This window comes from Mobula birostris, chromosome 17 (genome assembly GCF_030028105.1).
Source record: "Mobula birostris isolate sMobBir1 chromosome 17, sMobBir1.hap1, whole genome shotgun sequence".
NCBI classification, from domain to species: Eukaryota; Metazoa; Chordata; class Chondrichthyes; order Myliobatiformes; family Myliobatidae; genus Mobula; species Mobula birostris.
The window spans coordinates 26657372-26674852 of record NC_092386.1 but is presented as its reverse complement, the minus strand read 5'-3'; the positions used below and the strand labels follow the sequence as shown (position 1 = coordinate 26674852).

Below are 17481 nucleotides of genomic sequence, written 5' to 3'. Positions count from 1 at the left end.
TTGGTGCAAGCTCTGGGGAAATATAGCAGTTTTATATTCCCAAGTTGGAATCCACAAATACAATTATCAAATCTACCACAGGCTATTAACTATACATGGGAGTTCCACTTCATAGAGATATTTCAGATTTGCAGTAAGTCGCTTGAGTCGTTATCAGCATTTACTTGCAAATCTGGAAAATAGACAATGATTGTCCATTAAAATATGGATATAGAGAAATGCTTATTATATAGGTATTATTTCAAATATTTTTATCTTTATTCCATAACAAATTGGTAACATAATTTCATAATTGATACAAAATATAAATGGTGGAAAATCGGAAAATGATTGGATGCATTTTTCTTTCAGGTCATGCTTCAAAGAACTTACGGGGATCAGTTGAAGCTTACACTGCAGCATGTTTACTTACGTATTTTGAAGAACTTGCCAGTTCTCTTTTACGAAGTTCCGTACTAAAAAACAACCAATGGGATTACTTGCAACAGACTTAAAAACCTCCGGAACATGACGCTTAGTGAAAATTGACACATCCATTGTATATTGTAAATATCTGTAGAAATAAAATGAAAAGTTGCATCTTTTTATTGATCATCTCTGATGTACAGAATATCAAACATCAACTTTCATAATCATATCGTGAATCAAGGTCCCAATTAAGTACATCATCAAGCTACATTTGGCTGTCGTAATGTTAGGACACCAGGATCCCACTTATAACTAAGCTGTGTTGTATTATCACATGGATAAGTGGGTTGGAACAAAGATAGTTGCACCTCATAGCTAGCATATGGTTTCTTATCTCAGTTAAGATGCTGTATTTTGTGTCATTCCTACTTTCCCACCGGGGGAAAGACATTAATATCGGAAATGATAAAGAAACTGTAACAAGAAAGGACAGAGAGTACTAATCAGTATGTAAAGATGGAATTGGCAAAACTAGAGATTGTATATGAATGCATGTGGCAGTTGAGACTAATCAGTTGAACAGAGTACAAAGAGAAATAAATATAATCTGGGCTATTGCAGAAGCATGGCAGCAGGATGACATACACTGGAACATAACAGTTAGGAAGGAAAGGGAGATGGGTGTAGGTTCAAGGTTCAAAATAAATTTATTATCAAAGTACATATGTGTCACCATATACTACCCTGAAATTAATTTTCTCGCAGGCATTCATAGTAGAACAAAGAAATACAACAGAATCAATCTAGTGGTGTGGGACCCAAGGCTCCTTTACCCTCTTCCGAATGGCGGCAACTAGAAGAGAGCATGGCCTGGGTGGTGAAGGTGCTTGATGATGGAGATGGTGGGGTGGCTCTGTTAATTCTGCAGCAGAAAAGGATTGATCTTTGTTCAGGAAAGCAGATGTAAAATTCATTTGGCTGGAAATAGTGAGAGCTTCATTGAAATTGTATGGCAATAAGTACAGAGCATTTTTAACCTACACAGAGACGGGAAAAAATCAGATAGGTGAAGGTGGTTTTGATGTGGAGTTCCTTGATTGTTTTGGGGATCATTTGATGGAGCAACATTACAGAGCCAACCATGGAGCAGGCGTCATAAGAAATGGCATTGTACAATGAGATTGGATTAATTAATGGCTCATTGCGAAGGCACCCTTAGGCAACTTTAAACATGAGGGAGAGTAGAATGGGTGCAAAGTTACTATTTTAAGTTTGGGTAATGCATGATAGCAGAGCTAGCCAAAATGACCTGACAAATTAGGTTCAGGGATCAGTCAGTTGAGATGCAGTGGCAGACATCCAAGGGGATCTTTCAGAATACAGATCCTTCCCAGGTTATGACCAGGTTCTATTCTTAAGAACTGTTCATAAGTTGAACAGTTCATGAGTTGGAAGAACAGCACCCACCATTATAATTCAATAAAATCATAAACTAAGCAAGGGCAACGTGTGTTTGAACCAGGGTGTTTAACTCAGCCATTCAGGTCTCTCAGCAAGATACAATGATACTAGTGTGAACTGAGTTCCCACACAACACAAGTGCCTGCAGCCTCCAGCAACTGGCACATCAGTTCTGCCGATCTGCCAAATTTTCACTCATATCTTCAGGTAGTAAATATGTACATGTACAAAGAAAAGATAAATTGCAATAAGAGAGAAATATTTGGAGAGAGAAGCCACCAACTGTGGTTAACTAAAAAAGATAAAAGTAGCATTACATTTAAACAATACGTGTATCATTTTGCAAAGATGGGTGGCCAAAAGATTGGGCGGGCAATAAAACATAGCAACAGATGATAAAGGAAGTTCAAGAACCAAAACACCAATGAGTTTAAGGGACCATTGTGAACAAAGGTGAGCTTCAAGAGAGCATGGAAAAAAGAGCCAGATAAGTTTCAAATGCAGGAAACAGAACTCGGTGAGTTTCAAGAAAGCTTGGAACTGGGTACTGGTGAGTGAAAGGCAACATGTAATCTTAGTCTCCAGTCCATCAGAGGGAAGATTGGAGCTGGAACCACAGTGAGTGAGATGCCGAACATTTAGGATTCTGAATTGTCAGATTAAGATTTATCAGAATTTTACTGTACCTGTTTAGAATCCATGGTTCAGTGCTACAGGCCATAGCATAAATTAGATCTCTGCCTTCTGATCTTAAAGTTTGATTCTGATAAACTGAAAATACAAAATCCCACTCTTTGTCCGTGCCAGCTCTAATAGCCCCACAGAAGATTGCTTCTCTGAGAGGCTGTGGAAATCTGAAAGAAAGGTTAAAATATTTTTTCTTCATTTACACTTTCTAGAAACTCTTACCAATTGAATTAACATCTGTGTGTCTTTTCTGATGATTATGCCTGAACTTTTGACACACACTCCTAGCAGGTAAGACCCTGACAAAAAAAGCAATAGTGGGAAGTTGGCATTCACTTCATAAGTTCATTCATTTCCCTCACTGCAGTAAATGTCGTAGAAAGCACTGGATAACAATAAAGATTTCCAAAAATATTTCTCACACTTATCTTTAAATGAAGGATGGGCAGGCAGAAATATTCATGTTTAATATCTTCCAATTCACAATTAGTTTCAAATGAAAACTAGGTGTGAAGATTTCTTCATCAGACTAATTGCAGATTGAAGTACCCTCTACTTGGCATCAACAATGCACTTCTCAGATTCTTGAAAGAAAATGCTCTGTCAAAGAGTGATGGTTTTAATTTAAAGCATTAATTATAATGATCTGGTATGGAAATAAAATCGATGAGACTGCTTTTGCAGCAGGAAACTGGGTAACTCATCAGTTTATGGATCAAAAATAGGCCAATCTTATTTTCCAAGAAAATACATCACCAAACTCTTAGACTTGGGATTCAACATCTCCCTTTGATATCCTGACCACCAGACTACATTCAGTAAGGATAGACAACAACCCATCTGCTGCAATTATTCTCAACACTGATGTTCCACAAGGTTACAGCCTTAGGCCCCTTACTTTGCTCCCTGGACACTCACGATTGTACAGAACCAATTTCTGCTCCAACTCTGTACGTTTGCAGATGATATCACTTCAGTAGGCAGTATCTCAAATAATAGTGGCATTGTGTCATGTCAACAGCCTTTCCCTCAACATCAGCAAAACAGAGGAGCTGTTCATTGACTTCAGGAGGGAGGGCAGTACACATACTCCTATCTACATCAATGGTGCTGAGCTTCAAGTCCCTAGGAGCGAACATCTCCAGTAGCCTGCCCTGATCCAATCACATTGATGCCATGGCCATGAAAGCTCACTAACATCTCTACTTCCTCAGGAGGCTAAAAAAATTCAGCATGTTCCTGTTGACTCTCACTAATAATTATCAATGCACCACACATCATGAGTAGAGATAGCAATTGCTCTGCCTGTGACCACAAAAAACTGCAGAGTTGTGGACACAGCTCAGCACATCAAGAAACCAGCCTCCCATCCATGGACCTTTTCTATAGTTCTTATTGCCTCAGTAAAATAGCCTGCATAATCAAAGACCTCACCCTCTTAAGTATTCTCCTCTCTTGCATCTGGCAGAAGACCCAAAAGCCTGATAGCATACTGTATACAGTCAGGCTCAAGAACCGTCCCTATCCCACTGTTATAAGACTAATGAATAGTTCTCAAACACAAAAAGATGGGTACTTGTCCTCACAATCTATCTTGTTATCTTATTTTGTTCCTGCACTGCACCTTCTCTTTTGCTGTTACATTTTAGTCTGCATTCTGTTATTGCCTGATCTTGCCCGTCCTCAATGCACTTGTAATTAATTGATCTGTATTATCAGCATGCAAGACAAGCTTTTCACTGTACCTCAGTACTGGCGACAATAATGAAACAATTCCAAAAAAGAAGTAAACATATACTTCAGTGTTGGGCAATTCCAGAGATAGAAATCCGACCCTTGCATCAAAAGTAGAGCTTGTACTTCCACAAAAGTATTTCAGAGACTTGTTATCACTAACCCCAGGACCTTTCCCTACCTTTCTCCTTTCTGTCTCCACCGCTACATCAGATAGAAATCTGCTTCTCGATCTACTCTCTCAGATTTTATCTTGCCTTGTGGGTTTGGGAAGAAGGGAAATTAAGATCGGGAAAAATATGACTAGCCTCACCATCTCATTGTATTCTTTTCTGTCATGTTGGTTATAATACCCCATGATTTTCATATTACTTCTTTTGTTCATTTTCAACACTTACGTTTGGTTCATTGGATCACTCATGAATTGCGATAAAAGACTCAATGTTCGATCCATACAGTCCTTTAAGTCAAGAAGACATGCTGTTTTTATAGTTGAACTGAATATTTCTCTGGACCATAAGTTGAGAAGAAGAAAGTCAGTTGCGTTTATTTTACTGTGAGTCTGTGCTTACAATCAACAGCTGTTTGTTAACCTGTTATTGGAGGGTTGCCACCTCTCACTTCAAAAAATATGGAATGCCCTTAATTCAGATTTCTACCACAAGAACTGCTTGCTTCCCATCTCTGTGAATTAATGTTCTTTTCTTTCACGGATGTATGACCAGATACAGTGGAGATACGGTATGTTTGGATGGCTAAATAAATAAAAGCTTTTGCATTAATAGATGGGGCAAGGATGAGGGAACACAAATTTAAAATGATGGGTTAATTGGTACAAGGAGAAATGATGAAGACTGAGTCAGAGAGGGCTTTCCAAAGATATTGGATGAGCACTTGATAGGAAAAACATTGCATATAAGAGGATATGTGAACTTACAATTGATTGATGTGTGTGAGGTAATTGAGGAATAGCAAAACAATAGGTAAATTATATCTGATCAAAACTGAATAAATATCATGCTTAAAAATTAAGATATGATTGATTTATTTTTGGTCATCCTCGTGGTGCACATCGGTACCAATGACATAGCAAGGAAGAGTGAGGAGGTCCTGGAGAGTGAGTATAGGGAGCTTGGTAGGAAGTTGAAAAGCAGGACCTCGAGGGTGGTAATCTCAGGATTGCTACCTGTGCTACATGCCAGTGAGGGTAGGAATAGGATGCTCTGGAGGATGAACAAGTGGCTGAGGAACTGGTGTAGGGAGCAGGGTTTCAGATTTCAGGATAATTGGGACCTCTTCTGGGGCAGGTGGGACCTGTACAAGAGAGACGGGTTACACTTGAACTACAGGGGGACCAATATCCTTTCAGGGAGATTTGCTAATGCTATTGGGGGGGCTTTAAACTAGATTTACAGGGGGATGGGAACCACAGTACCAGAGCTGACAGTGTGCTGTTTCAGATGTGATCGAGGCAGAGGAATGAAAGGTGGGGGAGTGGCATTGCTTGTTAGGGAAAATATTACAGCAGTGCTCAGGCAGGACAGATTAGAGGGCTTGTCTACTGAGTCCTTGTGGGTGGAGCTGAGAAACAGGAAAGGTATGGCCACATTAGTGGGATTGTATTACAGACCACCCAATAGTCAAAGAGAATTGGAAGTGCAAATCTGCAGAGAGATAGCAGGCAACTGCAGGAAACATAAAGTTGTGGTGGTAGGGGATTTTAATTTTCCATATATTGATTGGGTCTCCCATACTGTTAGGGGTCTAGATGGTTTAGAGTTTGTAAAATGTGTTCAGGAAAGTTTTCTAAATCAATATATAGAGGGACCAACTAGAAGGGATGCAATATTGGATCTCCTGTTAGGAAACGAGTTAGGACAAGTGACAGAAGTATATGTAGGGGAGCACTTTGGTTCCAGTGATCATAACACCATTAGTTTCAACTTGATCATGGACAAGGATAGATCTGGTCCTAGGGTTGAGGTTCTGAACTGGAAGAAGGCCAAATTTGAAGAAATGAGAAAGGATCTAAAAAGCGTGGATTGGGACAGGTTGTTCTCTGGCATGGATGTGATCGGTAGGTGGGAAGCCTTCAAAGCAGAAATTTTGAGAGTGCAGAATTTGTACGTTCCTGTCAGGATTAAAGGCAAGGTGAATAGGAATAAGGAACCTTGGTTCTCAAGAGATATTGCAACTCTGATAAAGAAGAAGAGGGAGTTGTATGACGTGTATAAGAAGCAGGGAATAAATAAGGTGCTTGAGGAGTATAAGAAGTGCAAGAAAACACTTAAGAAAGAAATCAGGAGGGCTAAAAGAAGACCTGAGGTTGCCTTGGCAGTCAAAGTGAAGGATAATCCAAAGAGCTTTTACAGGTATATTAAGAGCAAAAGGATTGTAAGGGATAAAATTGGTCCTCTTGAAGATCAGAGTGGTCGGCTATGTGCGGAACCAAAGGAAATGGGGGAGATCTTAAATAGGTTTTTTGCGTCTGTGTTTACTAAGGAAACTGGCATGAAGTCTATGGAATTAAGGGAGACAAGTAGTGAGATCATGGAAACTGTACAGATCGAAAAGGAGGAGGTCTTTGCTGTCTTGAGGAAAATTAAAGTGGATAAATCCCCAGGACCTGCCAGGGTATTCCCTCGGACCTTGAAGGAGACTAGTGTTGAAATTGCAGGGGCCCTGGCTGAAATAATTAAAATGTCGCTGTCTACAGGTGAGGTGCTGGAGGATTGGAGAGTGGCTCATGTTGTTCCATTGTTTAAAAAAGGATCAAAAAGTAATCTGGGAAATTATAGGCCAGTAAGTTTAACGTCGGTAGTAGGTAAGTTATTGGAGGGAGTACTAAGAGACAGAATGTACAAGCATTTGGATAGACTGGGACTTATTAGGGAGAGTCAACATGGCTTTGTGCGTGGTAGGTCATGTTTGACCAATCTATTGGAGTTTTTCAAGGAGGTTACCAGGAAAGCGGATGAAGGGAAGGCAGTGGATATTGTCTACATAGACTTCAGTAAGGTCTTTGACAAGGTCCCGCATGGGAGGTTAGTTAGGAAAATTCAGTCACTAGGTATACATGGAGAGGTGGTAAACTGGATTAGACATTGGCTCAATGGAAGAAGTCAAAGAGTGGTAGTAGAGAATTGCTTCTCTGAGTGGAGGCCTGTGACTAGTGGTGTGCCACAGGGATCAGTGCTGGGTCCATTGTTATTTGTCATCTATATCAATGATCTGGATGATAATGTGGTAAATTGGATCAGCAAGTTTGCTGATGATACAAAGGTTGGAGGTGTAGTAGACAGTGAGGAAGGTTTTCAGAGCCTGCAGAGGGACTTCGACCAGCTGGAAAAATGGGCTGAAAAATGGCAGATGGAGTTTAATACTGACAAGTGTGAGGTATTGAACGTTGGAAGGACAAACCAATGTAGAACATACAGGGTTAATGGTAAGGCACTGAAGAGTGCAGTGGAACAGAGGGATCTGGGAATACAGATACAAAATTCCCTAAAAGTGACGTCACAGGTAGATAGGGTCGTAAAGAGACCTTTTGGTACATTGGCCTTTATTAATCAAAGTATTGAGTATAAGAGCTGGAATGCTATGATGAGGTTGTATAAGGCATTGGTGAGGCCGAATCTGGAGTATTGTATTCAGTTTTGGTCACCAAATTACAGGAAGGATATAAATAAGGTTGAAAGAGTGCGGAGAAGGTTTACAAGGATGTTGCCGGGACTTGAGAAACTCAGTTACAGAGAAAGGTTGAGTAGGTTGGGACTTCATTCCCTGGAGCGTAGAAGAATGAGGGGAGATTTGATAGAGGTATATAAAATTATGATGGGTATAGATAGAGTGAATGCAAGCAGGCTTTTTCCACTGAGGCAAGGGGAGAAAAAAACCAGAGGACATGGGTTTAGGGTGAGGGGGGAAAAGTTTAAAGGGAACATTAGAGGGGGCTTCTTCACACAGAGAGTGGTGGGAGTATGGAATGAGCTGCCAGACGAGGTGGTAAGTGCGGGTTCTTTTTTAACATTTAAGAATAAATTGGACAGATACATGGATGGGAGGTGTATGGAGGGAGATGGTCCGTGTGCAGGTCAGTGGGACTAGGCAGAAAATGGTTCAGCACAGCCAAGAAAGGCCAAAAGGCTTGTTTCTGTGCTGTAGTTTCTATGGCTTCTATGGTTTAACTCTGTGCATACAGTTACTGAATCATTAGAATAGCTCAATTAGTAGTAAAGTTCTTGGGACACACTGGGGTTTGTGAGAGGACATTTCAGGTGATTCAGACCTTTCAGGTTACCTGATCTGTGTTAATTAGAGCTGATCTGAGCAGTATAAATATCTGTTTATCTTTGCATGCAGATTTCATGGCATACGTATCTAGTTTCCTTAAGTGTAGTTATGGTACCTGGGTTAATCCATATGATGGAAAATATTTTACCTAATGGATAAAAGTCCTGCTCTTAGATTCTTCATTGAATGTGTGATTGATCAATGTATGTAAAAGACTATATTTTGATGAGAAATATTGAAAACTACCTGAAGGATGATGGGCCTTCACCTTGGAAGAAGTGATAACTATGGTTGGTGTAAAAGATCTCAGTTCAACGTTCATTTCCTAAAAATGGTGAGGCAGAGATCTATGGGTAAAGGGGTGAGTGAGCACATTTGGCAGGGAGCACCAAAGGACTAAGGAGAAACCTGAAGTTTCAGAAAGTTTTGTTTTTATCATTAGACATAAATTGTCTGGTGTGTTTACTTTTTTAGGAATGAAATCCTGACTGGCTATTTAGCCTACACAATATTGTTTATCAGCAACACTGGAAGGTAATGTTCAGGACAATCCCTCAGGATATCTGCACTTGAGGAATAGCAAACAATATGTGAGAGAGGTTCTTGATTCGTAAGGTTGTCAAAGGTTATGAGGAAAAGTGGAGAATGGGGTTGAGGGGGATAATAAATCAGCCTTGATAGAGTTTTGGAGCAGACTTGATGAGCTGAATGGTCTAATTCTGTTCCTATGTCTTATAGTCTTATGAGATGGGAAGGTCAGCAAACAAGTCAAGGAATTTATGGTACAAAATAAGTAAATGCTTAACCAGTTAATTTCTAATCAATAGACAAGTATTTGTAATACTTACGTGATAAATTCGTGATTTTGAATATTATTGACATCCTCACTGAGCAATTTCATCTGATAATCATAAAATGGAACAATTCGGTTGGAGAGGTATTTCTAGAAACAAAATGAATTCTTGATTAAGGATATAATTTATGAATAACACTATGGAACAAGATTCATACTATTCAATTGAAAAGGTTGTGTTTTCATGTAGAGAATTAAATCCAGGCTGAAACTGAATCATCTTTATGTTTGGACATGTAAATATACTGCGCACCACATATATTTGAATAGGAACCTCTGAACAATGCTAGATATTGAAAGGCTGCACTGAGCATTGGGCCTCATTTCAATATTACTGTCAAGATGGTAGAAACCTACCGTAGAGAAGATCCCCTTGCTTGGGTCATGCTGGGTATGCAGTAGCTGCAGCGTTTATATCATTGGTATATAAGGGCATGGATTAGAAATTAGGGCCTATCATCAAAATGGATGATTTGGGCCATAAATCGGAAACTTCAACGAAGACCTAGATAGGGACCCGAGATTATGCTAGTGGGCCTCTCAGTGTATGAAAGGTTGGACTAGGATTATACTCAAAATCCTGATAGCTAAAATAAGGTATTTAGAAGGAAGTCATGCTTCTTTCTGGGTGCCAAGGAGAAAAGACCAAGGTTGAGATCAAGATCTGCTCATTGACACTGACCGCACAGTAACTTTTTTTTCTTGCACTGGAGTCTAAGTAATTGACTCCAGGAAAAACCTTAGTTTGTTCCTCCTACTGTTGGTGCATGATGGTATTCCAAGGGAGTTTCACATCCAAGTGTGGGTACAAGAAGTCTCTCCTCATTTTCCACTTCATCTTCCAGCCCCTAGAAGGTCTTCTGACAATCAGGAGCTTGCTTACTGTCAATTATCTACTGCAGTGCTTTTTTTTACCATCCCTTCAATTGGTGCAGGTTGCCCTACTCCAACTGGTGGTAGCTACTGCAGAAATTGAGATGTATGTGTAAGCACCAAATCCACCAACAGCAGAATCACAAATGAGCTCAAATTCCCTGTGCCATTTTCATTGGCTCGAATGGGTGCAAGCTAATCACATATACAAAGTCCTATGTTTGTTGTCCACTGCTTCTCAAACTCTGTAACTAACAATACTCCTTTTTCATATGATTAATAGGTTTAATATTGAAGTTAGACACAATATTAATTATTTAATGGTGACAGTGTAAAGCATAGGTTATGTGCTTGCCTGATTTTTAAATCATTGATCCTGATTTTTTTTTATTTCCATTGAATTCAAGAGTTAAAATCAGCATTAATAAAATTAGAAGGTTAAATTATTGACTGTGCATTGAGTCATAATCCTTTTTACATCATTAAATTTTAAACTCTAAACACAAGATTCAGGATAAAGGATACCTTATAAAGCCCGTATGATGAGGATGTGATTATTATGAATCCAACTTGTGTTAGATGGTTCAGGGCTAGGTCCCAGACAATGCCTTCCTGTTCCTTAGCAAGATATGTTGTTGTCCCTAAAGCATTTTCAATATCAGTATATCCTTTCCTGTCAGGTAACATAGGACATAAGAATAAATTTGACCGGAAACCTGGAATCATTGTAGCAATATTTTGGTTGTAACAAAAGTTAATCTTAATTTTTGGAATTTGAGCTGTTCCTTACTACTTCCAAGAGCGCACCCACTAACTCGTCAGGAACAAAACCTTAAATACTTATCCAAGAGTGGCAAACAAAGTGCATGCCTTGCAGCTCTTAACATCGTCCTACATTTGATTTATTATAAACCATCTACCAGATACCCCAAAATTCTACATTCAAGATAGGATGCATATTGAGTTGATATTTATTCTGTAATAAAATCTGTAATCATAACTAAATGTGCAGTTTTGAGTATTGATTATTCTGGTCGAGTTGGCACCTGTGTACAATGCTCCTTTGGTCCACACCTTCTGGGTAGATCATGAAACCATATATTTTGCTTTGTTTATGTACTTTACGTTTTTTTTTGTTTTGGATGTGATTCTGGAACTGTTGGTGCCCATGATTTGCTATTTGGAGATCATTTGGGTGTGCCAGCGCTCTGCAATCTCAGAGAGGATTCCGGAAGACAGAGGCAGCATGCGCAGACCTCAGGCTGTGGGATGGCACGCAAGCCAATGTTCAACTCCATTTCACTGATTAAAGCTTTCGTTGTTCACTGATTAAAGCAACGAGGGAGATTGAAACATCGAGGTGAATGCGGAAATTTGGAGATCGTTTGGGTGCTTCAGCACTCTGCAGTCTCCAAGAGAATTCCGGGAGACAGAGGCAGCGTGCACGAAACTCTTGGTGGGCACAAGCCGATGATTGACTCAATTTCACTGATTAAAGCTTCCATGGTGCGCTGATTAAAGTGACGAGGGAGAGTGAAACACCTAGGAACGCCACTGGAATGTAGAAGGTGAGTGCTGGCTGCCTGTCTATTGATCACTCTACTACTGAAGAAGGGAGATCCTGCCGCTGTGCCTGGAGAATGTTACCCAGGTTTTCTGTGTTTTGGATGTGGACTTGCACTTTTGACTTCCTTTTCAGTCTTAAAGTTTTTTTTATGTTCTGTGTTTTTCATCTGATCTTTTTTTTGTGTGGGGAGGAGGGATTTTTGGGGTTGATGATGGTGCTGCCTTTCTTTTCCTTCTAGGTTTCATGGCTACCTGGAGAAGAAGAATCTCAGAGTTGTATACTTTGATAATAAATGAACTTTTGAACAATATTACAAAAGGAGCTAACATACAGATAATACACAGTTCATCAGCTAAAAATGGATTACTCCAATATATATGCACTAATCCTGCACTCCATAGCTAACTTTTTCTTTTCATGGCAGGTAGCTTAATGCAAAATTTAATCACAATCCCCAGACGCTGAATGAGTTCAAAGTGCTCAGTGTTATCTTCATTGCAACGCAACAATGAGCAGCGCTTGTTCCTGTGCAAACTAACATGTGGGTGTAAGCCCCTAGAGGAGATGTTATATGAAACTATCCGACTGGAAGTGATGTACTGGTGTTATCTGCTGAGATGGTTGGTACAGAAGTGTTGGTGGAAAGCAGGTATGCATCCTATTTTCCAGATCCACTGCAGTGTGTGAGTTGCAATTGAATACAAAAGGTCAATGGTATGCACCTTCCCAGTCATTAATCTTCTGATTGGTTGTGAAGTTAGTTAAGAAAACTCAAGAAAATCTCTTGAGATCATTGCATATGTTGTTAGAGCCAGTCTCTCTTTGCCACTGTCTGCTGTACCAACTTCTCCATTCCCATCCATCTGCTGGATAGTCTTAAGCAAAATATTGATATTAGTCTATTATTGTCAAGTGTTCAGGATGTTGTGATGAGTTGTTTTAGACATTGAGGCCAAATTTGGAGTATTATGTCTATTTCTGATCACCTGCCTAAAGGAAAGTTATCAATAAGATTTAAAGAGTGCAGAGAAAATTTAGGACTTGAAGACTAGAGTTATAGGGAAAGCTTGAATAGCTTAGGACTTCTTTCCCTGGAGGTAGGAGAATGAGGGGAGATTTGATAGTGGTATACAAAATTGTGAGGGATACAGATAGTGTAACTACCAGCAAGCTTTATCTTCTGAGGTTGGGTGAGCCTAGAACTAGAGGTTATAGGTTTAGGGTGAAAGGTAAAATAATTAAGGGGAGACCTGAGGGGGTTTTCCACATTCAGGGTGTTATGACTGTGGAATGAGCTGCCAGCAGAAGTGGTGGATGTGGGTTCATTTGCAACATTTAAGAGAAATTTTGATAATTACATGAATGGGAAGGGTATGGAGAGCTATGATCCAGGTGAGGGCCAATGGGACTAGGCAGAGTTACAGTTCAACATGGACTCAATGAGCCAAAGGGCCTGTTTCTGAGCTCTTTGATGCTATGACTCTACTAAGATACTGAAACTTTTGGTTTTTGTGTGCCATCCAGTGAGATCATGTTATTCAGAAGGTAGTAAAAAGAAAACAGAATGCAGAATAGAGGGTTGCAGTTACAGAGAAAGCGAAGTGCAGAAAGACAAATAAAGTGTAAGAGCCACAAGGTAGATTGGAAGATGAAGAATACACCTTTAGCATATGATAAGCCTGTTCAAAAGTCTGACAACAGCAGGATAGAATCTGCCCTTGAGAGTGCTAGTAAATGTTCTCTGGCTTTTGTTACTTCTACCTGATATGTGAGGGGAGGAGAGAGGATGTCTAGGGTTGGAGGGGGTCCACGATTACATTGGCTGCATCCCCGAGGTGTAGGAAGACAGAGGCAAACTGGAGCAGGAGGTTTCACCATTTAAAGCATCCATTAATCACTGATTAAAGCTTCGAGGAAGATTGAGACATCGAGGCAAATGCAGAAGGCGAGCAAGAGTTTCAGCATCGACTGTCTGTCTTTGGATCATTGCCGGACAAGGAGTTTGTGAGTGGCCTATCACTGGGACTGTGACAGGTGAGTAGGCCACTCTGCCTCATGTGGTGTCCCTCTCTTTCGAGGAATATCGGTGATATCGTAGGGTGGTATTGGGTGACTGAGAGCCTAGCAGGAAATGCCATCAAGGTCAGTTTGTGTCTGCGATGCCCTTGAGGTGACTAACAGTACTCAAAGGTTCAAAACGATTCCAAAGTGTTCATTTATTATCAAAGCATGTATACCGATAAAACTCTGAAATTTGTCTTCTCCAGATAGCCATAAAACAAAGAAAGAAGGAAAGAACGTGAAAGTTATTCAGAGAGGAACATCAAACCCACCCCTTGTGCCCCCCCCATGCTTATGGATTGGACAATTGAGTTATGGACCATGAACTTTTTGAGACATTGTTTTTATATTCAGTGGTTATTTTTTAAAATTGCCTGTTCCTTTGCTGTTTTGTTATGCGAGGGAAGGGTGTTTAGGGTGATGTTCTGTTAGATTTTTGTGTGGGGGAGACACATTGATGATCGGGATGCTGTACTTTTTTGTACGGGGAGGTGGCAGGTTTGATGTTTCTCTCTGAAAAACTTTCATGTTATTTCTTTGCTTTGTGGCTATCTGGAGAAGACAAATTTCAGAGTCGTACATGGATACATGCTTTGATAACAAACGAACCTTTGAGTACTGTCAGCCACCTCAAGGGCATCGCAGATGTAAACTGACCTTGATGGCATTTCCTACCAGGCTCCTGGTCACTCAATACCAGTTGTTGAAACAAAGCCGAGCTGCAGCTCGTGCACCTGGACTAAAATCAGGAGCTAAAAATGGAGGGGATGGACCGAGTTCATAAAGATGGAGCCCCTCTGGGCAAAGAGTAGCACTGAAGAAGATGGGTAGTGTGGACTAACTGAGGACAAAAGAGTTACACAGATACAGAACATTGTGAGAAATGCCTTCACAGGGTCCACAACCTCAAGAATAAATTGGTCACCATCAGTTCTACAATGAATGACATCCTCATGATTTATGATGAATGTTCTGTTCTGAAAGAGTCTATAGTGGAACATTAGTCTCCTTCCCACTGATGAGAACTTGGGAGGGTGGAATCCTCATAATCGTGCTCACCTTTGTTTGAGGATTCTGTTTCCATGTGTAGAGAACCTCACTGAACTCCCTAATGCTGTAGTGCGCAACCAACAGGACATGGGGCATACATCTCCTACCTCTGACTGGTATGATCCAATGCTCAAGATGATAGTAACCTACTGCTTACCAGGAGAACTGTGCATGCTTCTCTCAATATCCATCAAAGGTTGCACTTCCTTAGAAGACCTTTTGGAAGTTGGAGATAGGTGCATACTCCATAAGTATGCACTCAGACAGCACAGTGCATGTAGATATTTTTCACTTCCTCCTTTAAGATCCACAGGTCAGTCTACCCTACCTTCAGTGCCTCTGCAGATCACCTCACAGGACTACCACAGAAACACCCATAGCAAGGTGGTAATATACAGAACTGAAACAGCATTGGCAAATACCCAAATTTATATCCAATAGCAGCAGCCTCCTGAACCTTCACAGTAGACAACAAAAATGGTTGTCAATCAGTAGACTAACCCTTCGAATTAATGCTTCACAGTGAATGGAATGCTTCACTGTGAGAACCAACAATTTTGTTTAAAATAGAAAAGTTGTATCTGATTTTTCCTGGTAAATAAAAATAAATCATTGCAACTTAAAGACAGTGAAGCCCAATACTCCGAAGGAGAACTTACCATGCAAATTCAAATGCATCATTGATGATCTGTGCTCTGTTGACAACTGGAATAACCTACGGTAGAGGAGTTCTCAGAATTAAAGAATACAGTGGCAATCGATAAATTCAAGATATGCAGCATGCATCTACATAATGATTTGTTTTACAATTCAGATTTCTTCCAATTCCGTCTTCAAGCTCAGTGCAATCAATTATAAGTGATTCTTATCTGGAAGGTTGGCTCATCTCAAATCCTCCAACAGATGTGAGTGAGCCAGAGCTGAAAGCTAACTGTGAAGCACTTGTATTTACTGCTCACTTGCCCGGAGTGCACATCCATAGTGTTCTGAATCCATAAGACAAAGGAGCAGAATGAGATCATTCGGCCCATCGAGTCTGCTCAGCCACTCCATCATGGCCAATTTATTATCCCTCTGAACCACATACTCCTGCATTCTCCCCATAGCCATTGTTGATCTGACTAACCAAGAACCTATCAACCTCTGTTTTAAATATAATTAATGACTTGGCCTCCACAACTACCCACAGCAATGAACTCAACAGATTCGCCACCCTCTGGCTAAAGAAATTCCTTCTCATCATTGTTCTAAATGGACGTCGCTCTTTTCAGAGACTGGTGCCCTCTTATCCAAGAATCCTCAACTCTAGGAAGCATCCTCTCCGTATTCCCTCCATCTAGGCCTTTCAATATTCAATGGGTTTCAATGATATCCCCCCTCATCCTTCTAACCTCTAGCAAGTACTGGCCCAAAGCCATCAAACATTCCTCATACATTAACCATTCCATTTTTGGAGTCATTCTTATACACTGCTTTTGAATGCTCTCCAATGCCAGCAGAACTTTTCTTAGATATGGAGCCCAAATCTGCTCACAATACTCCAACTGTGGTCTGACAAATGCCTTATAAAACCTCAGCATCACATCCTTGCTCTTAAATTCAAGTTCTCTTGAAAGGAATACTAATATTGCATCTGCCTTTGTTACCACCGACTCACCCTGCAAGTCAACCTTTAGGGTATCCTGCACAAGGATTCCCAAGTCCTTTTGCACCTCTGATTTTTGGATTCTCTCCCTGTTTCAAAATAGTTTATATCTTTCTTTTCTTTTTCAATCTTTTTATTAGTTTCATAGAATATAAACATAATATAGCAATAATACAAAATTGTTGGGAGTACATTGTTATACTTAACATGAGTAACTATAAAACCAAATAATATTTAATTGGCAAAACTCCCAATCATGTAGGATACCAATGAATAATACAGGACAAAAAGAAAATATCTAGACAAAAATCACGAAAAAAGAAAAAAAACCAAAAAAAAACCCCTCCCAAAAAAAAACTAATCTAAGCAGAATTAATCCACTAAACTAAAAAAGACCTGGGCAATAAACAACGTAAAGATGGAAGAAAAGAAAACCTTAGTGTTGACGACTCCGTTCCTCTCAACCAACACTACAGAGAAGTAAAATAAGTTTGGAAATGGTCAGGTTACATCATATGAAAATGCTGAATAAATGGCCTCCAAGTTTTTTCAAATTTAATGGAAGGGTCATAAACCACACTTCTAATTTTTTCCAAATTTAAACACAACATAGTTTGTGAAAACCAGTGAAATACAGTAGGAGGGTTAATCAAAATAGTCTACATCTTTATTAGTTCTACCAAGTTGCATGACCATAGCTTAACATCCAACACTTCCCTATACTATCTTCCATCTGCCACCTCTTTGCCCATTCTTCCAATTTGTCCAAGTCCTTCTGCCTCCTCAACACTACTTGCCCTCTACCCATATTTGTATCTTTAGCAAACTTGGCTGCAAAGCTGTCAGTTT

The 17481-nt window shown here is 40.0% G+C and overlaps 1 protein-coding gene across 2 annotated transcripts in view; it reads right to left on the bottom strand.

Annotated features, from left to right (window-relative positions):
- LOC140211574 (aminopeptidase Q-like) overlaps positions 1–17481 on the bottom strand; it is a 193081-nt gene that overhangs the window by 47054 nt on the left and 128546 nt on the right. For both annotated transcript variants that reach the window (XM_072281418.1, XM_072281417.1), the window contains 6 exons: positions 15647–15702; positions 10835–10982; positions 9432–9526; positions 4689–4799; positions 2556–2723; positions 413–553 (listed from right to left, as the gene is read on the bottom strand). In XM_072281418.1, coding sequence (XP_072137519.1) covers positions 413–553; positions 2556–2723; positions 4689–4799; positions 9432–9526; positions 10835–10982; positions 15647–15702 — 719 coding nt within the window. The remainder of the gene's footprint in view (positions 1–412; positions 554–2555; positions 2724–4688; positions 4800–9431; positions 9527–10834; positions 10983–15646; positions 15703–17481) is intronic.